We start from the raw sequence: 24,797 nt of genomic DNA, 5'->3' as shown, positions 1-24,797 counted from the left end.
CCGCAGATCCACAAATGCTCATAGACAGAGGCAGCAGCGACCATGGGAATTTCTCTGCTAAATACGTTCCTTCTGGTTCTTGCCGGGATCATAGTTTCCAGCCGCGCCCAAGACACGTGCCCAGGTAAGTACAGACGCCCAGTGTGACATTGTAGCCTCAACTCCCGGGGCCTGTGATGCTGCTTGTCCATGGCTGGGTGACTTGCAAACAAACTTCAAAGCATTGAGAATTCCCTTGGGAGGCAGAACGGAAGGGATATGTGCAATAAAAATGGTGCGGTTTGGGTGGGGGAGATGTGCCCAACTTATAAAGATGGATTTAGGGTTTCCATGTCTTTAACTGGACTGTTGAACCCTCACATCGTATAACCCACTACAGATGTAAAACTCATCGGAGTTGGAGAATCAGAAAGAATGGCCATTGTAAGAGGTTGCCCCGGGTCTTCTGGATCTCCAGGCTCAAAGGGTGAACCAGGAGAACAAGGAATAAAAGGTAAGTAGATACTTTGCAGACCTGCAGTCTTCTTCCAAGTTGCCTTTTCTACCTGCCTGAAGTGCATTATTACACCCACTCGGTGCTGTTTCCTCAGCTACAAAGCAAATGGGATGTACTGGAAGGGGGAAATATGCTTTTATTCTGCCCCCAGATGTAGTGGTCCGATTGCCATCTTGGAGTCAGGAAGGAATTTTTTCCCCTCTGGGGCAAATTAGAGAGGCTTCAGATGGGGTTTTATGCCTTCCTCTGGATCAACTGGCAGTTAGGCAGGTTATATATAGGCATTATGGTTGAACGTGATGGACGTACGTCTTATTTCAACCTAACTTACTATGTTACTAGTGACTGGTAGCATTTTATAGGTGCCCAATAAATACTCTTGCTATATATTTCCCTCACCCTGTTCTTCTGCTCATCTTTACGTTCATGAGATATAAGAATGGATATATCACTGAATACATATCTACATGACATTTATTATAATTACTTGTATTTTTTTTTAAAAAGGACACCCCGGGATTACTGGAAAGATGGGCCCCCCTGGTGAGAAAGGTAATGCCGGCACGGAGACACAGCATTGGGGCGAGAGGAGTTTTTATTTGGGCCTAAATCATTGGCCAGTCTTGAATGACCTGGATCCTGCCTTGTTGTTTAATTACATACACATAAGCCTAAAAGGTGTCTTTGTATTATTTATCTTTACAATGAGCTCTGTGTATTGTAGAATGAAATGAACTTCATTTATGGAGGCTGAAAAGTCTCAACCAATGAGAAGATCCAACAAGTGGGCTACTGTAACATTTTGAGTCAGGTGGTTTCTTTCCTTGAAATGACTCTTTCCAATCTGATCTCCTCCGGAAGTTCTACATCACCCCATTTTCTTTTCTGTCCGTACACCACCTTCTTTCAAACCCAGAGGTGAAAAAATGTCTTCTTCAGATTGTTCAACAACCTGCCAAATAGTTCAATTCTTGCCAGTAAGAAATGAAATGGGAACCCCAGACTCCACCGACACCAGTTCATTTTATGGAGTCAGTTAAACTGCAAATTGTTAACCAAGGGACATCTTGAACAGTTGGTTTTCATTTTTTTTCTAGGAGAAGTTGGACCACTGGGGCCTCCAGGATCAACAGGTCTTTGTCTTTTTTTGTCTTCCTTTAGTCATGAGTTAAACTCATGCTAAACGGATCACTTAGCGTCTCCATGGCATTCATTTCTACTTATTTTTAGGTAAACAAGGGGAAAAAGGGGACTCTGCACTGGGGCCCTCAGGTAAGAACTCTGCTATTGATGATCCAGTTGATTCATCAACAAGGTTGATGGAACCAAGGTTGGTAGAACCACATTTGCCTCTTCTGTTCTCTTAATTATCTGCAAAGGTAGACTTTATGTGTTACTTAATTAATAGTAGTCAATGACCTGACTCTATCTCTGATGTATCTGTAGCTGCGAAGAACTGTATGGAGCTGCTCAATAATGGAGCCTCTCTCACCGGCTGGTACACAGTCTATACGGATGGTAATAAGCCTATAAATGTTCTCTGTGACATGGATACGGATGGAGGGGGATGGATAGTAAGTACAGACACATCCAGATACAATAAAGAGTTGATAATAATATCCTGAAGACACACGCAAACAAATTGCCTCTCTATCAAGTTGAGAGAGTGATTGGTTTGGGGCTCCATTTGTGGGTGTAAAACTCAATTAATGGAACAGAGTCTTGAGTCTTCTTTCCAGAATAAGTGGAAATAACACATAAAACCCCAAAGGGTTAGTTAATGGGATCCAGATTTATTGGAAATGTAAAGTACAGTACTCCCAAACTTTAGGGTTTCTTTTGCTTCCCACCCACCCCCAGGTGTTTCAGAGACGAGTGGACGGTTCTGTGGATTTTTACAGAGACTGGAAATCCTACAAACAGGGTTTTGGCAGCCAACTGAGCGAGTTCTGGTTGGGAAATGAGAACATTCACCTCCTTACGTCCTCAGGTACCCACACATGCCGGCAGTCTTGCCGATGCTCATCACTGAACAGTTGAAAGCCAATTAAAGTTGAATGAATGAGTTTTGCAGGGTTCAAATGTCCGATTGACTCAGGGAACTGCCTTACTGACTCTCTCCTGCCCCACAGGGAATTTCCAACTGCGCTTTGACCTGGAGGATTTTGACAACAATCGAACCTACGCCACCTACAGCAAATTCCGACTGGAGGGAGAGTCTCAGAAATACACCCTACGTTATGGAGAATTCACTGGGGGCCCTGCAGGTAGGAGTCTCCTTATATTGATTCAGCATACCAAACTTAGAATGCAGTGTGTATTGTGTTCTGCTGTTAAAGAATCATAAAAGGAAATGTTGATGATGCTCTAGATTTTCCTTTAGGCACGGTATCCTTTGATTAAATTAGGCCAGTGGTGGTTCTCCATAGGGGCTAGATGGCTGGGTTCTATCAGGAGTGCTTTAATTATGCCAGTTGGTTCCCAACCTGTGGGCTTGCTCCCATTGTGGAGGGGATAAAGCCAAGTTATGGTAGGGTGGGGTTCCATGCTGAAGAGCAGTTAGGGTGAGGTATGGGGAGAATTGTCTTCTCTCTGGTTGGGGTGGAAATCAGCTCTGTCCACTCTGCGAGCCTCAAGAATTGTGTAACTCTATGGGGGAAATTCACAAAAGTGGAGAGAGACCTTTTTTGGAGTAAAATGGTGGGAAAACTGGTGGAAAACACTTTCTCCAGATTCACAAACCGAAATCTGCCTAAATTCCGACTCAACCGCCACTTTTCCATTTTTGGTGAAAGAAAGACAGTTTACAGACACTTTTGTGAATTTGTCATTTAAACAACATTTATACAACGTTTTAACTACATTTTTCCCGACATTTTTTCCCCACATTTTCAAAATGGAGTAAAGCTCAGTGTTAGATCAATTCTAAGCTCTTCTGTTTTGTTTTGTTTCACCCAGTCTCCTCTTCACACCCCTGGTAGGGGCCCCATTGGAGGATCATTAACATATTAATGGGGATTAATAGACTATTGTTAGGGGAAAAGTTTCTGTCTAAAGGTCCCCATACATACTAGCTGCCGATATGGGTCCCGTAGACTGATTCGGCAGCTAATCGGCCCCTGTATGGGCACTACCGACGGCCTGCCTGACCGATATCTGGCCTGAAATCATCCAGATCTCGATCGGGCAGGTTAAAAAATCTAGTCGGATTGGGGACTGCATCAGCTCGTTGATGCGGTCCCCAGACCGACTTTTCCTATACCCATCGTTATACATTGATTGTTTGACCACAGGGTCAAACGATCAAATTAGCCTGGATTCTCCCGATATCGCCCACCCATAGGTGGGGGATATTGGGAGAAGATCCGCTCGCTTAGCGACATCGCCAAGTGAGCGGATCTGAAGGTGCAAAAAGCTTCATTAACATTTGCCCCAACTTATCTGTGCCCCCATAGCAGAACTACAGAGCTTAACAGCAGTGCCCCCCACCTTTAACTGTGTCCCTTCTGTTCCCAGCCGCCATCTTGGTGATCAGCAAGCAGCACATACACACTGGCACCCAAACTGGGATATTGGGTTACAGGGTTGGACTAGCCCAACAGGGCACTGGATAAAAACCCAATGGGCCCTAGTTGGACCTCTATTCACCGGGCATGTTGGTGCGAGGGCCGGATTGCTGCTGGCCAGTAATGAGTAGGGGCTAGAGAAGAAGGTATTTAGACCCTTAAATCTTGTTACAGAAGGGGAATTACACAGAAATATAGAAAACATTAGAAGGCCCAGATTGTCCTGAAAAAAAATATGTATCGTTTCCCTGGGTAAAGTAAAATTACCCCTCAGGAAATGCCCCCAAAGTGAAATGGCAAATGAAATGCAAAATCCTGAAATGCAAAATCCTTATTCCAAGGTTCCTGTAGCTGTGGGACTGGGTTTGATGAAGAGCTAAATTCATAAAAAAAAATTTGGTAAAATGACAAAAATCTGAAAACTGTCTGTTTAAAAGACAAATTCACAAAAGTGGAGATAGAAGTTTGTGAATTAGGTGGAAAATCCGACAAATCTGTCTCCACTTTTATTCTGTCTCAACACCACCACTTTTGTGAACTCCCCCTAAGTGTCACTCAACAGAACATTGTGTTTCTTCTCCTCAAAGTGGGGACCCAAGTTATAGGGGGGTTCCATGCTGAAGAGCAGTTAGGGTGAGATATGAGGAGAATTGTCTTCTGTCTGGTTGGGGTGGAAATCAGCTCTGTCCACTATGTGAGCCTCAAGAACTGTATAACTCTAGGAGTCCCTCAACAGAACATTGTGTTTCTCCTCCTCTCAGTGGGGACACAATTATAGGGGGGTTCCATGCTGAAGAGCAGTTAGGGTGAGATATGAGGAGAATTGTCTTCTGTCTGGTTGGGGTGGAAATCAGCTCTGTCCACTATGTGAGCCTCAAGAACTGTATAACTCTAGGAGTCCCTCAACAGAACATTGTGTTTCTCCTCCTCTCAGTGGGGACACAATTATAGGGGGGTTCCATGCTGAAGAGCAGTTAGGGTGAGATATGAGGAGAATTGTCTTCTCTCTGGTTGGGGTGGAAATCAGCTCTGTCCACTATGTGAGCCTCAAGAACTGTATAACTCTAGGAGTCCCTCAACAGAACATTGTGTTTCTTCTCCTCTCAGTGGGGACACAAGTTATAGGGGGGTTCCATGCTGAAGAGCAGTTAGGGTGAGATATGAGGACAATTGTCTTCTCTCTGGTTGGGGTGGAAATCAGCTCTGTCCACTATGTGAGCCTCAAGAACTGTATAACTCTAGGAGTCCCTCAACAGAACATTGTGTTTCTCCTCCTCTCAGTGGGGACACAAGTTATAGGGGGGTTCCATGCTGAAGAGCAGTTAGGGTGAGATATGAGGAGAATTGTCTTCTCTCTGGTTGGGGTGGAAATCAGCTCTGTCCACTCTGTGAGCCTCAAGAACTGTGTAACTCTAGGAGTCACTCAACAGAACATTGTGTGAGTTCTTCTCTTAAAGGGATCTTGTCATTCAAAGTACCAGATTAGTAGCATTTCCCCATGGGATGTTGCAACCTGCTCTTAAACATCTGTTTCTTTTCTGTACAGGAGACTCTTTATCTATTCACCAGAACAGAGCATTTTCCACTAAGGATGCTGATAATGACAAATCCGATAGCACCAACTGGGGGGGGGGTTCCATGCTGAAGAGCAGTTAGGGTGAGATATGAGGAGAATTGTCTTCTCTCTGGTTGGGCTGGAGAAAAACTCTGTCCACTCTCTGAGCCTCAAGAACTGTGTAACTCTGAGAGTCACTCAACAGAACATTGTGTTTCTCCTCTTCTCAGTGGGGACACAAGTTATAGAAGGGAGGGGGGGTTCCATGCTGAAGAGCAGTTAGGGTGAGGAATGGGGAGAATTGTCTTCTCTCTGGTTGGGGTGGAAATAAACTCTGTCCACTCTGTGAGCCTCAAGAACTGTGTAACTCTGAGAGTCACTAAACGGAACATTGTGTTTCTTCTCCTCTCAGTGGGGACACAAGTTATGGTGGAGGGTGGGTTCCATGCTGAAGAGCAGTTTGGGTGAGATATGAGGAGAATTGTCTTTTCTCTGGTTGGGCTGGAAATAAACTCTGTCCACTCTGTGAGCCTCAAGAACTGTGTAACTCTAGGAGTCACTAAACAGAACATTGTGTGAGTTCTTCTCTTAAAGGGATCTTGTCATTCAAAGTACCAGATTAGTAGCATTTCCCCATGGGATGTTGCAACCTGCTCTTAAACATCTGTTTCTTTTCTGTACAGGAGACTCTTTATCTATTCACCAGAACAGAGCATTTTCCACTAAGGATGCTGATAATGACAAATCCGATAGCACCAACTGTGCCACAAAGTATTCAGGAGCCTGGTGGTACCACAGCTGCCTTAACACCAATCCCAATGGCCCCTACCTGCGTGGCACAATCAGTAAAAAGAACATCGGAATGACATGGTACAAATTCAGAGGGAGCTACTACTCATTAAAAGTGACAGAAATCAAATTTCGCCCTGTGGAGTAATAGGGAGGAATTCAAGATTTAGATCTTTTGTTCAAATTAATAGTGTGATTATAACCAAGCACATTACAGTCGCCATTACTCACAGTGCATGTGTAGATTGAAAATAAATATATGAAATCAAACACCTTTATGCTATTTGTGGTTCATTTGATATTCATGGGTACCCATTGCCCTCTCCCCTTAACATCAAGCACTTGGGTTCTGTTCCGGTAGCAGATCCTAAACCTGAGGGTCCCAATAGAAAGCCAAGGCTTTGGAAGCCATTGGACATATTCATTGCCTAAATGGTAGATTCCTTCAAAGACTTTTGGCCTCACTGTTGGTGCACTTCTTCTAGATACCAACAGCAGAACCTGTGGGTCAGCCAATCCATGCCTACTGCACTGACTATCAGCATCTTCCTGATCTAGAACCAACCACCATGCGTTTGGCTACCTATCTCCTTGTTAAGCCACAGGAAGTTGTAGTCCAACATTTACTGTCATTGGTTGACAATTGTGCTCCATTGGGTCCAATATAAAGGGCAGCAGGTAATTTCTCTGCATTTGAGTTGTTTTTTTCACATTTTTTTACCCAGTTAAGTTTTTGACTTTTTTCAAATTAGAAATGCAATTGGAATTAGAATGGATATGTCAGAGGGCCTGAGGTGGAGGTAGACCCCAGTAAAGGAGTCCAGTTGAGCCTAAGGTAACCCAAGCCTTCTTGATTATCTGCGAATGAGGCATTGGAAGTGGGAAGTAGAACTCCACTTAGCATACCTTATGATGTGTCCTAGATAGGCTGAGTAGCATCAGCTCCAATGAGGACTCCTCGGGGTAAATACTCTAAAGTTAAGGAACACTCAGCTTGAAAAGGACTCCCTGAGGATTCTACTGGAGGGGATCCAGACCACTAGAGGTTATCTCTTTACTGGTAGACATAAAAGCTTTTCTGGTAAACATAAAAGTAGATAAGTAGTAGCAGAGTGACCTTCTCATTGGCAGAAGAGAGAGCCTTTTTGAAGAAGATATTGGAGCTCTTGCTATGGGCCAACTTTAATATATAGATACAACCCAGTAGGTAGCAATTGAATGCATCAGTGTGTAAGTGTTTATGTAAGTTAAAGTTAATCATTTCTACTTTTTCCTGTATACAAACAAGTCAGTGACCTTTTTGGCAAACATCAGCCGGTTGCTAGGAAGGTGTTCTCCTCCGTTCCCTCGTGACATAGATATATATACAGGGAAACAGTTGAAGAGTTGAAGTCAAATAACCGTACACGGTGAGACGGATAAAGATAAAGAACCAAAGATCTGTGGAAAAAGCACCAACCATGGAAATTTCTCTTCCACAGCTATTCTATCTGATTCTTGTTGGGATCACAATTTCCTGCCGTGCCCAAGACACATGTCCTGGTGAGTAGAGACACACAACCATTGTTTCTGTAGAGAAGTTGATCAATAGATATCCGTACAGGATCTATTAGCTAAAAAATGCTTGGAAGGATGGACGCCATTTTATAAGTGTTCATGGTTTGATGACTACATCTCACTACAGATGTAAAACTCATTGGAGTTGGAGAATCAGAAAGAATGGCCATTCTAAGAGGGTGTCCCGGGTCTACGGGATCCCCTGGGCAAAAGGGAGAAACAGGGACACAAGGAACCAAAGGTAAGTAGACAACCTTCCCTGAAACTTTGTATGAAGTTACTGTTTTTGGAAACAACTTGGTTCTGTTCAACAGTTCAGTACAAGGATAATGTGATTTATTGGAAGGGGGGATATAGTTCTATTATACCCCTAGATATAGTGACTGGTAGCAGTAGACTGGTGCCTAAGAAATACCCTCAGTACAGATATGGGACCCATTATCCAGAATGCTCAGGACCAAGGGTATTCCGGATGAGGGGTCTTTCCGTAATTTGGATCTCCATATCTACTAAAAAATCAATAAAACATGAATTAGACCCAATAGGATTATTTTGCGTCCAATAAGGATTACTTATATCTTAGTTGGGATCAAGCACAGGCACTGTTTTATTATTACAGAGAAAAGGGAATCATTTAACCATTAAATAAACCCAATAGGGCTGTTCTGCCCCCAATAAGGGGTAATTATATCTTAGTTGGGATCAAGTACAGGTACTGTTTTATTATTACAGAGAAAAGGGAATCATTTAACCATTAAATAAACCCAATAGGGCTGTTCTGCCCCAATAAGGGGTAATTATATCTTAGTTGGGATCAAGTACAGGTACTGTTTTATTATTACAGAGAAAAGGGAATCATTTAACCATTAAATAAACCCAATAGGGCTGTTCTGCCCCCAATAAGGGGTAATTATATCTTAGTTGGGATCAAGTACAGGTACTGTTTTATTATTACAGAGAAAAGGGAATCATTTAACCATGAAATAAACCCAATAGGGCTGTTCTGCCCCAATAAGGGGTAATTATATCTTAGTTGGGATCAAGTACAGGTACTGTTTTATTATTACAGAGAAAAGGGAATCATTTAACCATGAAATAAACCCAATAGGGCTGTTCTGCCCCAATAAGGGGTAATTATATCTTAGTTGGGATCAAGTACAGGTACTGTTTTATTATTACAGAGAAAAGGGAATCATTTAACCATGAAATAAACCCAATAGGGCTGTTCTGCCCCAATAAGGGGTAATTATATCTTAGTTGGGATCAAGTACAGGTACTGTTTTATTATTACAGAGAAAAGGGAATCATTTAACCATTAAATAAACCCAATAGGACTGTTCTGCCCCCCAATAAGGGGTAATTATATCTTAGTTGGGATCAAGTACAGGTACTGTTTTATTATTACAGAGAAAAGGGAATCATTTAACCATGAAATAAACCCAATAGGGCTGTTCTGCCCCAATAAGGGGTAATTATATCTTAGTTGGGATCAAGTACAGGTACTGTTTTATTATTACAGAGAAAAGGGAATCATTTAACCATTAAATAAACCCAATAGGGCTGTTCTGCCCCCAATAAGGGGTAATTATTAGTGATGAGCGAATCTGTTCTGTTTCGCTTCGCCGAAAAATTCGCGAATCTTTGAAAAGATCCGGGAAACGGCGAAAAATTCGCGAAATGGCGAAAATGTCGTGCGACAAAAAAAAATTGTCGCCCGCGGCTATTATTTTGTCGCGCGGCTATTGTTTCGCCGCCCGCGGCTATTGTTTTGTCGCACGCTATTATTTTGTCGCCCGCGGCTATTATTTTGTCGCACGGCTATTGTTTCGTCGCCCGCGGCTATTGTTTTGTCGCGCGGCTCTTGTTTCGTCGCCCGCGGCTCTTGTTTCGTCGCGCGGCTCTTGTTTCGTCGCCCGCGGCTCTTGTTTCGTCGCCCGCGGCTCTTGTTTCGTCGCGCGGCTCTTGTTTCGTCGCCCGCGGCTATTATTTTGTCGCGTGCTATTGTTTTTGGACGTGCGGTGAATTTTTCCGCGGCGAAATTTTTCATCCGTTTCGCGAAACAATCGCCAATGGCGAAACGCGGAAATTCGCTGTATTATTACAGAGAAAAGGGAATCATTTAACCATTAAATAAACCCAATAGGGCTGTTCTGCCCCCAATAAGGGGTAATTATAATTATATCTTAGTTGGGATCAAGTACAGGTACTGTTTTATTATTACAGAGAAAAGGGAATCATTTAACCATTAAATAAACCCAATAGGGCTGTTCTGCCCCCAATAAGGGGTAATTATATCTTAGTTGGGATCAAGTACAGGTACTGTTTTATTATTACAGAGAAAAGGGAATCATTTAACCATTAAATAAACCCAATAGGGCTGTTCTGCCCCCAATAAGGGGTAATTATATCTTAGTTGGGATCAAGTACAGGTACTGTTTTATTATTACAGAGAAAAGGGAATCATTTAACCATTAAATAAACCCAATAGGGCTGTTCTGCCCCAATAAGGGGTAATTATATCTTAGTTGGGATCAAGTACAGGTAGTGTTTTATTATTACAGAGAAAAGGGAATCATTTAACCATTAAATAAACCCAATAGGGCTGTTCTGCCCCAATAAGGGGTAATTATATCTTAGTTGGGATCAAGTACAGGTACTGTTTTATTATTACAGAGAAAAAGAAAATCAATTTTAAAATTCTGAATTATTTGATTAAAATAGAGTCTATGGGATACAGGCTTTCCGTAATTTGGAGCTTTCTGCACAATGGGTTTCCAGATAACGGATCCCATACCTGTATATATTTTCACAGTGTGTTTTGCCTAATTGAATACAAATACACGTTTCTGTACCTTTAGCTAAAATTTTCTATTCTATGTTTTTGTCCATTTTTTTTTTTCAATTTAAAACAAGGAAACCCTGGAATCCCTGGAAAGATGGGCCCCCGTGGTGAGAAAGGTAACGCCCGCCCCTTGACATCAGCAGGACAAGGACCCAAATAGAAATAAAACCCGGGAAAATCTCCATTGGGTTCATTTGAGATCTCCAGTATTTGAAAAAGTCTAGGTTGTCCATGAATTCGTCAATGCCCTGTTTGTAAGGTCTGAAAGAATTCCTTAAGGGTCATTCATCATCAATATTTTTGGCCACAACAATTAACGTAGAAAATGTTCTCCCTGCCTAAACTATTGTTAGTGGCTTAATTTGTGGCTTAATCTGGTTGGGTCTGTATCAGGCCAACACACAGTTGGAGGTAATGCATTGAAGGGCCCTTGTTGCATTTATTCATCATTATTCTTTAGTAATTTAGGCATTCTTGTACAATCAATGATGGAGAATTCCATAGGGGACAATATACTCCTCTGGTCAACTTCTGACCAATATACAAGGCTTGGGTTGGACATGAATCTCACCTATTGTTTAATTCAACAAAACTGAACCTAAATAAATAAAATAAAAACCAACCACCAGTGTAGTAAAAAATCCAAAAAGTCTTCTTAATATGTGTGTTCAACATCATAGGCCTTGTTTCAGTGATATCTAAAGTGCTTTTGTTTGTTTGTTTATTTTTTGCTTTTTTTTGTAAATAACAATAGGAGACATTGGACATCCTGGACTGGTGGGGCCTCCTGGCAAGAAAGGTAAGTCCAGCGGTGCAGGAACCCATCTATGGGAAAGGGGTGTATACGATGTTTGAAAACTTAGGTCCTTCAAAAATATACCTGTGGGACAAACCAATGCTTTAATAGGTTCCCCTTGATCCATATAAGAGTGACATGCAGAGAAGCACAAGGGGGATGAACCAGATCTTTTTTATATTCACTGTCCAAAATTTTTTCAACTAGAAGGACAGAGTATCTATGGCATCTTGGGAGCACATCTGGTCCTTCTAGTAACTGTAGAACCTAACTACTAGGCTTTGCTAAAGGGCACCTCCCTTCCTGCTGTACTTGATTCTACTCCAGTGGTCCCACAACTATGACCCACAATAACGACTAGAAGGATTGGGGGTGGGAAGGAATTAACTCAAAGACCAGTTAGGGGTGACGTGTGTTGAGAAGAAAGTGCAACTCTTGCTCACTATACTGTATCTTTAGCCTTGTTATTAGTTAAGGAGACCTAATACCAAATTTTAGACCTCAAAGAGGGACTTGAAAAGAAAAATGCCCAGAACCACAGATCTACACCAAGTTACTGTTTAACGTTTCTATTGGGGACCAGCTTCTCCTAGTTTGCCACTCTCAAGTCCTTCTTACCCTGCCATTATCTCCCAGCCATTCAGATTGCTCTTCCCAGTAATGACATGGTGCCATTACATCACTGATTGCTCCAAATGGTTGAGTCTATATCAAATTAAATAATACTATTGGGGGGTGGATATTTTGGGCAACAGAGATGTATAAAAACGATACAGTCGGTATCTGAATATTAGCAAGATGCATTGTGTTCTCCACTTTTAATATCTGCATTCTTTTTTTAGGAGATACCGGAGCCCCGGGCCTTACGGGGAGTAGAGGACTGAGAGGTAATATTATTGTGTAATACTCTGGACCTTAATTTGTATATCAAAATTTGAGCAAAACCAACAAAACCCATGATGAATTTACCCACTTTATGCTCTGCCACAGAGAACAATTAGGGGCAGATTTAAAATGTAAAATTAGAGCTCGCCACAGTAATATTCCACCATTTTCTATCTATTTCTAGGATTTTTAGAGACGTATTTATCAATGGGTGCAAGTTCACATTTGATAAATACGCCTCTTAAAATCCCATAGAAATGAATGGAGAATATATTATGGATAAAGAACCTTAGTCTTATTTCCAAAACTGGAACTGGTTTAGGAAACAATCCACAACTACTGGTATCTACTGTCCATGTTGGTTCAGAATGCCCCTATATAACTTGCCCCTAAAGTTAATTTGATAAATAGCACCATTTTGGTACAAAGTCTGTGGAATTTCATTGGGAAAAAGGAAAATAATGAATGGCAGATGGCCTTGGGTTTGTACTCAAATTATCCATAGGAATATATCAAATATCACTATATCAACTCCATTTTTTTGTGTATTAAAGGAGATGATGGACTTCCTGGTATTAACGGGTCGCCTGGAGTGAAAGGTAATTACTTTTATATGTTTAAAGAATCAGTTATTTACTGTCTTTCATGTCTATAGTGTAGCTCCTATGGGCTAATCTGGAACTGAATTAGAACATCTGGGCTAAAGAGCTAGAGCTTAGGAGAGAAGAAGAAGGCATTTTCCCTTCTATGAAGTTTGAGGAAGCCGTATTTACAAAGGGAATGTAGGGAAGAGATGTGAGGAACAAGGGAATAAAGAGCTAGGGCTTAGGAGAGAAGAAGAAGGCATTTTCCCGTCTATGAAGTTTGAGGAAGCTGTATTTACAAAGGGAATGTAGGGAAGAGATGTGAGGAACAAGGGGATAAAGAGATAGAGCTTAGGAGAGAAGAAGAAGGCATTTTCCCTTCTATGAAGTTTGAGGAAGCCGTATTTACAAAGGGAATTTAGGGAAGAGATGTGAGGAACAAGGGAATAAAGAGCTAGAGCTTAGGAGAGAAGAAGAAGGCATTTTCCCTTCTATGAAGTTTGAGGAAGCCATATTTACAAAGGGAATGTAGGGAAGAGATGTGAGGAACAAGGGAATAAAGAGCTAGGGCTTAGGAGAGAAGAAGAAGGCATTTTCCCTTCTATGAAGTTTGAGGAAGCCGTATTTACAAAGGGAATGTAGGGAACAGATGTGAGGAACAAGGGAATAAAGAGCTAGGGCTTAGGAGAGAAGAAGAAGGCATTTTCCCTTCTATGAAGTTTGAGGAAGCCGTATTTACAAAGGGAATGTAGGGAAGAGATGTGAGGAACAAGGGAATAAAGAGCTAGAGCTTAGGAGAGAAGAAGAAAGGACCAAGGAAAAGAAAGAGAAGCAGGAGAGAGAAGTAGACTGGAGAAAAGAGGAGAAAATATGGTGCTGCTGAGAAACGGGGATCGTTTGAGATGATGGGGGAGGAGTGGAAGGGAATGTGAAAGGAAAGGGAAATGGACCAAAAAAAACACCCAAGTTATGTATTCTTGCTGTGATGCAGGATCTTGATCTCATTTAGTACCAAACTCACTTCCTCCAGGAGGTTAATTACACAAAATTGGAGAGATTCAGACCCTCCTACCTTCTTCTCACCGCGGCTAAAATTGCAGGATGTATGTAAAATAGAACTGATCTACACCAAGAGAGGTGTTCCCACTAAATTTCACTAAATCTGGGGGCCATGGCTGGATATATATCCCCTAGATCAAGTGCTCAGGGATACAGAATTTAGCCTTTATTTTGTCCAGCCTCAGGGATGTCTATGAAGATCCTCATTCATCAAGGTCATGATTACAGTATCTAGAAGAATTAAGGGGCAATTTTGAGAAAAAAAGTAGATTTTTTTTTATTTATGAATGGGTTTTTGCCAGTACTCCATTTTACAATATTATTTCTCGAAAATGTTTTGAAAATAACCTAATTCATGATTTATTAACATTTAGTTAACCTTTTTTGGGGAACATTTTTTTTTATCAGGTTTGGGTACCATTGAGTCCTAGAGGCTTAGAATAGCAAAGGAATAGAAAAGTCAGTGACAGCCTGTCCTTGACACATTTTCAAGAGGAAGTTAATCCCCTCATTGTTTTTTTATTTTACCCAGTTTCAAGGAGAATTTAATCCCATCATTGTTTTCTATTTCACTCAGTTTCATGGGGAAGTTAATCCCATCATTGTTTCCTATTTCATCCAGTTTCATGGAGAAGTTAATCACGTCATTGTTTTCTATTTCACCCAGTTTCATGGGGAAGTTAATCCCATCATTGTTTACTATTTCACTCAGTTTCATGTGGAAGTTAATCCCATCATTGTTTTCTATTTCACCCCATTTCATGGGGAAGTTAATCCCATCATTGTTTTCTATTTCACTCAGTTTCATGGGGAAGTTTATCCCGTCATTGTTTTCTATTTCACACACTTTCACGGGGAAGTTAATCCCATCATTGTTTTCTATTTCACCCAGTTTCACGGGGAAGTTAATCCCATCATTGTTTTCTATTTCACTCAGTTTCATGGGGAAGTTTATCCCGTCATTGTTTTCTATTTCACCCAGTTTCACGGGGAAGTTAATCCCCTCATTGTTTTCTATTTCACCCAGTTTCATGGGGAAGTGAATCCCCTCATTGTTTTCTATTTCACCCAGTTTCATGGAGAAGTTAATCCCATCATTGTTTTCTATTTCACCCAGTTTCATGGGGAAGTTAATCCCATCATTGTTTTCTATTTCACCCAGTTTCAAGGAGAATTTAATCCCATCATTGTTTTCTATTTCACCTAGTTTCAAGGAAAATTTAATCCCATCATCCTTTTCTATTTCACCCAGTTTCGTGGGGAAGTTAATCCCATAATCGTTTTCTATTTCACCCAGTTTCATGGAGAAGTTAATCCCCTCATTATTTTCTATTTCACCCAGTTTCATGGGGAAGTTAATCCCATCATTGTTTTCTATTTCACCCAGTTTCATGGGGAATTTAATCCCATCATTGTTTTCTATTTCACCCAGTTTCAAGGAAAATTTAATCCCATCATTGTTTTCTATTTCACCCAGTTTCATGGGGAAGTTAATCCCATCATTGTTTTCTATTTCACCCAGTTTCAAGGAAAATTTAATCCCATCATCCTTTTCTATTTCACCCAGTTTCGTGGGGAAGTTAATCCCATCATCGTTTTCTATTTCACCCAGTTTCATGGGGAAATTAATCCCCTCATTGTTTTCTATTTCACCCAGTTTCATGGGGAAGTTAATCCCCTCATTGTTTTCTATTTCACCCAGTTTCATGGAGAAGTTAATCCCCTCATTATTTTCTATTTCACCCAGTTTCATGGGGAAGTTAATCCCATCATTGTTTTCTATTTCACTCAGTTTCATGGGGAAGTTAATACTGTCATTGTTTTATATTTCACCCAGTTTCAAGGAGAATTTAATCCCATCTTTATTTTCTATTTCACCCAGTTTCATGGGGAATTTAATCCCATCATTGTTTTCTATTTCACCCAGTTTCAAGGAAAATTTAATCCCATCATTGTTTTCTATTTCACCCAGTTTCATGGGGAAGTTAATCCCATCATTGTTTTCTATTTCACCCAGTTTCATGGGGAAGTTAATCCCCTCATTGTTTTCTATTTCACCCAGTTTCAAGGAGAATTTAATCCCATCATTATTTTCTATTTCACCCAGTTTCATGGGGAATTTAATCCCATCATTGTTTTCTATTTCACCCAGTTTCATGGGGAATTTAATCCCATCATTATTTTCTATTTCACCCAGTTTCATGGGGAATTTAATCCCATCATTGTTTTCTATTTCACCCAGTTTCAAGGAGAATTTAATCCCATCATTATTTTCTATTTCACCCAGTTTCATGGGGAATTTAATCCCATCATTGTTTTCTATTTCTCACAGTTTCAATTAAAACTTACACACATTATTTTTTTTTAAGAATGAGTCCACAATTCCCTACCAGTCAGTTGAACTGGAGAAGGCACTCAGATGAGTGGTAAAAACATTTTCCAGAAAAACTTTAAAAAAAAGTCCAGTTGTTTTAGACTTAATTCTACTAGATACTGAGCCTCAGGAATAGTATTTGTTAGCTGTTAGGTACAGTAGGGCCCCAACACTATTTTTGTAGGTGTTCCCCTTTGTTGGTTGGCCCTGCAACAAATAAGTGGGGCAATACAGGGGCCCTCTGTATGTAGTCAGTTATATAACACTAACAGGATACATTGTGTAACACCCTTATTCTTTCGTAGGTGATAAGGGATTCCAAGGAACAAAAGGAGAAAAAGGTAAAAAAAAGAAGAAGAATTTTTGAAGCTGTCAACTCTAACTGCCCTTGGTATTTACCATACAACATGTTTACTCAAATACCTGTTGCATTTGGATGGTAATAACTATAGCAATTTATCATGTGAATTTAGTATTGGGTTGAAAAATCTAGAAAGCTGCTCTAGTGGCATAAATTCTATATTGTCTTTCAGGTGATCAGGGGGCAAAAGGTGCCTCTGGCCTGGGGTACAAAGGTAAGAACATTCTACTGTAGGATCTGCCTTGATTGCAAGCTCTGTATGCGAAGGTTATATGTACATTTATGTACTGTATATATATATGCAAAATATATATTTGATTGGTATAACAATAATCTAAATGAATCCTTTACCCATAGCTGCCAGGAACTGTATGGAGTTACGGGATAGTGGATTGGTCTTCACCGGCTGGTACACAATCTATCCAGATGGCAATAAGCCCCTCGTTGTTTTATGTGACATGGATACAGACGGAGGAGGCTGGATTGTAAGTCTGGAGAACTGGAACCAAATAAAGTGTAGAGATGTGTCCTTCTAGAAAACTCTTGCCCATAGCAACCAATCAGCAGATACATTTGAATGGCCCCTTACAAGTTAGAAAACCGATGCTTGGTTGCTATGGACAACATCACCAAAAACAGTAGAAAACCTGTATTTGAAGACCATAGTTTACTCTCTGCTCCCCATTGTTATCCCAGGTGTTTCAGAGACGCCAAGATGGCTCAGTAGATTTTTACAGAGACTGGAAATCCTACAAGCAAGGTTTTGGTAGTCAACAGAGCGAGTTTTGGCTTGGAAATGAGAACATCCACCTCCTTACGTCCTCAGGTACCCGTCAGTCTGGAGTTTTGCTTTGATCTCTTTGCTCATGTATTCATTACTGATCGTGATAACTATCCAAAGAACTTTTCATCTGTCTCTTATTGCAATGGTATGTTCCTCTGACCCTATAATATACAGGATAATGGAGCTGCCCACAGAGTCTTCATCTCCACATACAGTAAATTGGTACCACTGGAGAAAACACCCCATTTGTCATTGCCTTTACCCTCTAGGGGTATTATATTTGCTCTTTTACTGGTTTTGTTTTTCTTCAACCATTCAGAATTCCTCTCAAGATAGATTTAATAATGGCTATATATTTATGTTTTGAACATTTGACATCTCCTTCCATTATAGGTTAGATGCGTCTAGTTTGACTTTGTAGTCTTTGTAGAGTTGCCCACCTTTTTTATCCCATGATACCGGCCTTTGTGTCCTGGGCGGACTGTGACCATTTGGGGTGGGACTATGTCATAAGGGGTGGGGAAGTGGGTGGGGAAAAGGTGATTGGGGCTGGTAAATGGTCAGACTGGGAGGGGAAATAGGTGGGGCAGAGGTGGGCCTGTGATTATAAAGCACATTGCCGGTAAACTTGTAATACCGGTACAGGCTGTAGCTGGTGATATTCTGGCTAGGACGGTTAAATACCAGCCAGGTGGCAACTCTAAGTCTTCATGATGAATATAGGAAGGTGAACATAAGATCAGAACAGTGGGAACAAGTGCTTCAACATTTTGGACAGCATCGTCAAGGGGTTATGCTGTGACAACATGTGACCCAATCATAAATCAGATCTGAAGTGACTCAGTACATGTCTGTAGCAGCAGCTGAACTGTCCTACTGACTCTCTCCTGCCCCACAGGGAATTTCCAACTGCGCTTTGACCTGGAGGATTTTGATAACAATCGAACCTACGCCACCTACAGCAAATTCCGACTGGAGGGAGAGTCTCAGAAATACACCCTACGTTATGGAGAATTCACTGGGGGAACTGCAGGTAAGAGCCTCTTAATGTCAATTGGACCTGCTAGGTGTAGGATACATTGTAACTTTAGAAGTTTCAATGACTTTTGAGAGTTAACATTTATATTCTGGGGCCCCTACATGCCAAATAGTTTTTGTAACCCTATGCTTATTAGATATCAAATTGTTCAGAAGACTCCTGGCGATTCATTTAAGCTGTTTTCATATTATTTTTATCATTCATATACAATTTGATAATTATACTACCCATATTTATGATGTTTTACTCTTTTAACCAAGAGAGTTAACATTTACATTCTGGGGCCCCTACATGCCAAATAGTTTTTGTAACCCTATGCTTATTAGGTATCAAACTGTTCAGAAGACTCCTGGTGATTCATTTAAGCTGTTTTCATATTTTTACACAAGAACATGTAGGCGATAAAATACTGTAAATTGCAAACTTTTCGTTGATTTTTAGAAAAGTCATACAAATGGTAGTTATAGCAAATGTTTGCAGTTTGGTATTAGCAAAAACAACTGTATCAATTTTGTCTTTGTCAGAATCTGTACTTTTACTGTACTTCTGTATTTTGAGTACATGCCCCCTAGTTGGACAATCCCGTGCATATGTGGTATCAAACTCTTCAGAAGACCCCTAGCATTCATATTCATGAGGTTTTGTGTTTGTACTCCAAAAACATGTAGGAAATAGGATGCTACAAATTGCAAATTTTGAGTCACTTTTCAAAATGTTTAACTTGTTTGGTATTTCAGAGTAGAAAGACATATGAATTTCCCACAAATAAAAGGTTTTCTGCAATCATACTATTAGTAGCATTTTCTGGCCTTGCAATCAAAACTATGTTTATTTCTAGTTCGGCGATTCCAAAATACAGTTTTGTAATGCTGTATTCTCTACAAGCCAGGAATCTTCATAAATACATCATTGGTAGTAGAGCGCTCTGGCGTTATTGGGATTTAACAATCAGGATGTTAATAAAAATAGGCCAATAATATATTTCTTTTTATTATGAAATATATGGCTTTTTTTCTGGGGTCAACTTACTTTCAGCAGCATTTTAGCCTTTGCAATATAAACTTATTCATTATTCATAATTCCCATAAAAGTGCATGATACTTGAGGCACAGCCCCAGAATCTTACCTGTAGGGACTCGTTGTTCCCATGAGGGTATCTGTGACCCTTCAAAGCAGCAGAAGAAGTCAGTCTAATGGAAGTAGAGTTAGAAGAACCTGAAGACATCAAAAATATGAACACAATAAGGGAAGTGAAACACTTGGCTACGCCAAATGTTTTTGCCAGAAGTTTTTGGATCAAGTTCCCTTTACATTTTGGATCAAGTTCCCCAATACTTTTATTAAGGACCTTTCTAATATAAATACTGTACATTATATATTGGGTTTTTCAAAATGTCAATGTCTTGTGATTGTCTAGTTATGGAGCAAGGTTGTATGTTTGATTTAGGTCACATGTCTAAAATGGCGGGGAGCGAACCTTTGTTGCCTATATTTTAAAATGTTTTGGATACTCGTGGCTAAATCTGGAATGGAGGCCACAAATAACCCTGAAGACCCATGGTATTTGGAGGGTACCACCAGGGAACTCTGTGTTGGTTTTCTAAAATTGAGATGCCACCTTAGAGTTAAACACACTGGGATATTTTATTCTTTCCCTTTAATGTTTGTTTCTTCTCTGCCCAGGGGACTCTCTAGGTTCTCACAAGGACAGAGCATTTACCACTAAAGATGCAGATAATGATGCAGCCGGTAGCAGCAACTGTGCAGTATCGTATGTAGGAGCCTGGTGGTACAATAGTTGCCATAGTTCCAGCCTGAATGGGGAATACCTGCGGGGCAAGCACAGCAAGAGGGGCAGAGGGGTGCTCTGGTACACCTTCCGAGGGACTGAGTACTCACTGAAAGTGTCTGAAATAAAGTTCCGCCCACAAAAGTAACCCCCAGGTGTTAAGAATAGGATTCTGACTGTGATGGGGCTACCTGAAAACCCCAATACCACAAACACAAGGGAACAATACACTCAAATGTACAAGTTATCAAACCTTTATTTCATATTACAAAGGGAACCCATTCAGTTTTGACCCCATACACAGGGGTCAGTGAGGGGGTTTGCTTGGAAACAATGGACTGCTATAGGGAAAAACTAGGGGGTGGGAATAGGTGTAGGGAGGGGCAATTACTGAGGGGCTCCCTGTCACTGGTTTTGTTTCCAGGTCATGGAGTATCCCTACAGGAGAAGCCCAAGTGTGTTTTCGGTGGGGAAACCACTGAGGAGCTCACTGACACTGGTTTTGTTTTTGGGTCAGGGAGTATCCCTACAGGAGAAGCCCAAGTGTGTTTTCGGTGGGGCAACCACTGAGGGGCTCACTGGCACTGGTTTTGTTTTCGGGTCAGGGAGTATCCCTACAGGAGAAGCCCAAGTGTGTTTTCGGAGGGGCAACCACTGAGGGGCTCACAGTCACTGGTTTTGTTTCCAGGTCATGGAGTATCCCTACAGGAGAAGCCCAAGTGTGGTTTCAGAGGGGCAATCATTGAGGGGCTCATAGTCACTGTTTTTGTTTCTGGGTCAGGGAGTGTCCCTACAGGAGATGCCCAAGTGTGTTTTCGGTGGGGCAACCACTGAGGGGCTCATTGACACCGGTTTTGTTTTTGGGTCAGGGAGTATCCCTACAGGAGAAGCCCAAGTGTGTTTTCGGTGGGGCAACCACTGAGGGACTCACTGGCACTGGTTTTGTTTTCGGGTCAGGGAGTATCCCTACAGGAGAAGCCCAAGTGTGTTTTCGGAGGGGCAACCACTGAGGGGCTCACAGTCACTGGTTTTGTTTCCAGGTCATGGAGTATCCCTACAGGAGAAGCCCAAGTGTGTTTTCGGTGGGGCAACCACTGAGGGGCTCACTGGCACTGGTTTTGTTTTCGGGTCAGGGAGTATCCCTACAGGAGAAGCCCAAGTGTGTTTTCGGAGGGGCAACCACTGAGGGGCTCACAGTCACTGGTTTTGTTTCCAGGTCATGGAGTATCCCTACAGGAGAAGCCCAAGTGTGGTTTCAGAGGGGCAATCATTGAGGGGCTCATAGTCACTGGTTTTGTTTTTGGGTCAGGGAGTGTCCCTACAGGAGATGCCCAAGTGTGTTTTCGGTGGGGCAACCACTGAGGGGCTCACTGACACCGGTTTTGTTTTTGGGTCAGGGAGTATCCCTACAGGAGAAGCCCAAGTGTGTTTTCGGTGGGGCAACCACTGAGGGGCTCACTGGCACTGGTTTTGTTTTCGGGTCAGGGAGTATCCCTACAGGAGAAGCCCAAGTGTGTTTTCGGAGGGGCAACCACTGAGGGGCTCACAGTCACTGGTTTTGTTTCCAGGTCATGGAGTATCCCTACAGGAGAAGCCCAAGTGTGGATTCAGAGGGACAATCATTGAGGGGCTCATAGTCACTGGTTTTGTTTCTGGGTCAGGGAGTATCCCTACAAGAGAAGCCCATACATGTCTACTATGCCAACTGGTGGTGGGCCTGCCCATTTGCAATGTTGCAAAGTGTGTTTTCCCATTTTTTTATTTGGTGAATTTATAGTAACATTTTTTCCAAAAACTAATGATGTTGTTTGAGTGGCTATTCTGATAACTATCTTATGGTAGAAGTTGGTAGTTGGAGCTTTTTGCTTTGAGTGACAGGAGGTCAATTACATGCTACAGACCATAATGGGGTTGAAACGTAGGTTTCCTTTGTAATGATATCAAGATCTGATAGCTTTTATATTGGGGTGCCCTGTTCCCTTGTTGTTTTTATAGAAAAGAAACCTGGACTGTTTGAAAAATTCTCTATTCATTTCTTGAGTATATTGTCTTAACTGTTGCATTCATAAAAGCATATTTTCTCGGTACAATAAATATATGTACCTGCAATGGCGTTCTTTTCTTTATCCAGCACTTTTATGAGATTCGTTTAAGAAAATAATGTGTGGGGTCATCAACTATGGTCGTTTTCATAACCCACGGAGATACAAGGACTATGTGTTTTGGGCTACCACTTGAGCATCTGTCTTGGCACAGACTTCCGTAGATAAACTCAGTACTGTGTGGAAGAATGAGGCAACTTCTTTGATGCCCCTTCCTTCTACATCAGGTGGTCGTAAGAACCAGAGCCACCTGGGCACAACTCAACTGGTAACCCAAAATAACTTTATAACCCATAAGATGTTGACATTTGGTTCAAGCTGGAACTGTCAGAGGCAAGTTATGTAACAACTATATTCAGCCACTGCTATACTGTTAATCCCACCCAGTTCCTAGACGTTGGTACTATGTTCATGGTCATGTTCTTCACCATGTTCCTGCAAGCATCATACCATCTTCCACAAATGATCAATAGGTGAATATCCCAGTGGTTACAGATGTGCTTCAAGCTCTCTGCCTATCAGATACCTCCTAACTCTATTTAGACTTGGCAGTGATGTTTCTCCAGCCTTAATGTGGTTAAAAGTTGGGCTCAAGTGAAAGCTTGGGCAGGTGGAGCAGGTATGGACCAGGGAATGCCCTACAATATCACTGCAGCACTGTGAGGGGTCAGCTTTGACTTCTTCTCTCTGGAATCTAACACAAAGCCTCCCCATCATGTCTTTATATAAATGTTTAGCACTTTAGGACGTTCCATGATGGGGAACGTTGGGTTCCCAACAATTCTGGATTTTTTTTCTCTCTTCCAGGAGACTCCTTATCCACTCACAGGAACTTGCCCTTTAGCACAAAGGGTGTACATAATAATGCAGGCACCGCTAACTGTGCCGAAACCTACAAAGGGGCCTGGTGGTACAGTCGCTGCTATTCTTCCTGTCTGAATGGGGAATACAGGCGAGGAGCGCACGATAGTAAAAGCGGCGGAGTCCACTGGAACACCTTCCGAGGGGTCAGTTACTCGCTGAAAGTGTCTGAAATGAAGTTCCGGCCGGAACGTTAGCAGGACATCAAAATGTATTTGACTTATTCATAGGCATAGTTATGATTAAGTGCATTGCGCGCAAAATGCGCCAGGCTATATTTTATTTTTGCCTTAAATAAAGTCTATATCCTACAAAGCACTTTTCAAATGCTCCGTGGCGCTCCAGTTGGGGGTACATAATTCTGAATGATGCACCGCCTTCTTTCTTCAGGCTTCCTGGTGTTCCCTGACTGCCGTGGGCAAGCACATGTGCAGTACCTTTCCTAGCTGGAAAATCAGAAAAAGATTTTGAAGACAAGCACTGACTCAGGTGAGAACCTGTAGTCCCTACCTACCTACTCGGTACCCAAGGAATTTTAGGTCTCCTCTCTAAAAAGCACAGATGACAAAATACAGAGATGTAATCAGGTTGGAAGAAGGACATATAATAACATTGAAGGGATAGTTTATGATAAAAGTCATAATATTGTAGGCTCCACCCCTAATCCACATGACGGCCAAGTTACACACAGACACGCCCATGATCGAGCCAAAACCATGCCTAATTTCCATTAACCTACCCCCTTGGGCTCACAAGTAGTGATATTCCAGCCTACACCTGGGACCACTGGGGGTAAGAACCTATAATCACTACCTATCTACTTGGTGCCCCAGTAATTTTAGGATTTGGTCTCCTCTACAAAAAGCACGGATGACCAAATACAGAGATGTAATCGGGTCGGAAGAAGGACATATAATAGATAGACACTGAAGGGATAGTTAAGCTTATCGTAAAAGTCATAATATTGTAGGGTCCACCTTCAATCCACATGACCTGCCAAGTTACACACAGAAATGCCTATGAGCCAGTCAAGACCATGCCTGCTTCTATTAGCCCCACCCGTTGGGCTCACACATTGTGATATTCCACCCCTTCCCTGGGGCCATTGGGGGTAAAAATCTATAATCACTACTTGGAACCCCAGTAATTTTAGGGTTTGGTCTCCTCTACAGTATTTTGTAAATACTGACCAAATACAGAGATGTAATCAGGTTGGAAGAAGGACATATAATAGATACATATTTAAGGAATAATTAAATTATGGTACTAAACATTGTAGGCTCCACCTCCAATCCATATGACCTGCCTATTTACACATAGACAAACCTATGAGCCAAAACCATGCCTACTTTCCATGA

General features: G+C 41.6%; 2 protein-coding genes across 2 annotated transcripts; both read left to right on the top strand.

Annotated features, from left to right (window-relative positions):
• The first annotated feature begins 33 nt into the window (after nt 1-33).
• On the top strand, nt 34-6,676 carry fcn3 (ficolin 3). The gene is given in 9 exon segments (NM_001011233.1): nt 34-124; nt 380-493; nt 1,004-1,048; nt 1,594-1,629; nt 1,727-1,768; nt 1,943-2,070; nt 2,357-2,486; nt 2,629-2,763; nt 6,301-6,676. Coding segments are annotated over 9 exon segments (966 nt in total). The 5' UTR covers nt 34-42; the 3' UTR covers nt 6,555-6,676.
• Nucleotides 6,677-7,831: 1,155 nt separating this feature from the next.
• On the top strand, nt 7,832-23,754 carry LOC100145014 (uncharacterized loc100145014). Its single transcript, NM_001126569.1, is given in 12 exon segments — nt 7,832-7,948; nt 8,091-8,204; nt 10,877-10,921; nt 11,560-11,604; nt 12,444-12,488; nt 13,041-13,085; nt 16,809-16,844; nt 17,037-17,078; nt 17,222-17,349; nt 17,561-17,690; nt 18,547-18,681; nt 23,386-23,754. Coding segments are annotated over 12 exon segments (1,098 nt in total). The 5' UTR covers nt 7,832-7,866; the 3' UTR covers nt 23,637-23,754.
• Nucleotides 23,755-24,797: the final 1,043 nt, after the last annotated feature.

Source organism: Xenopus tropicalis, chromosome 8 (assembly GCF_000004195.4).
Source record: "Xenopus tropicalis strain Nigerian chromosome 8, UCB_Xtro_10.0, whole genome shotgun sequence".
Classification (NCBI taxonomy): domain Eukaryota; kingdom Metazoa; phylum Chordata; class Amphibia; order Anura; family Pipidae; genus Xenopus; species Xenopus tropicalis.
The sequence above is the reverse complement of the archived record's forward strand: the minus strand, read 5'-3'. Positions and strand labels throughout refer to the sequence as shown.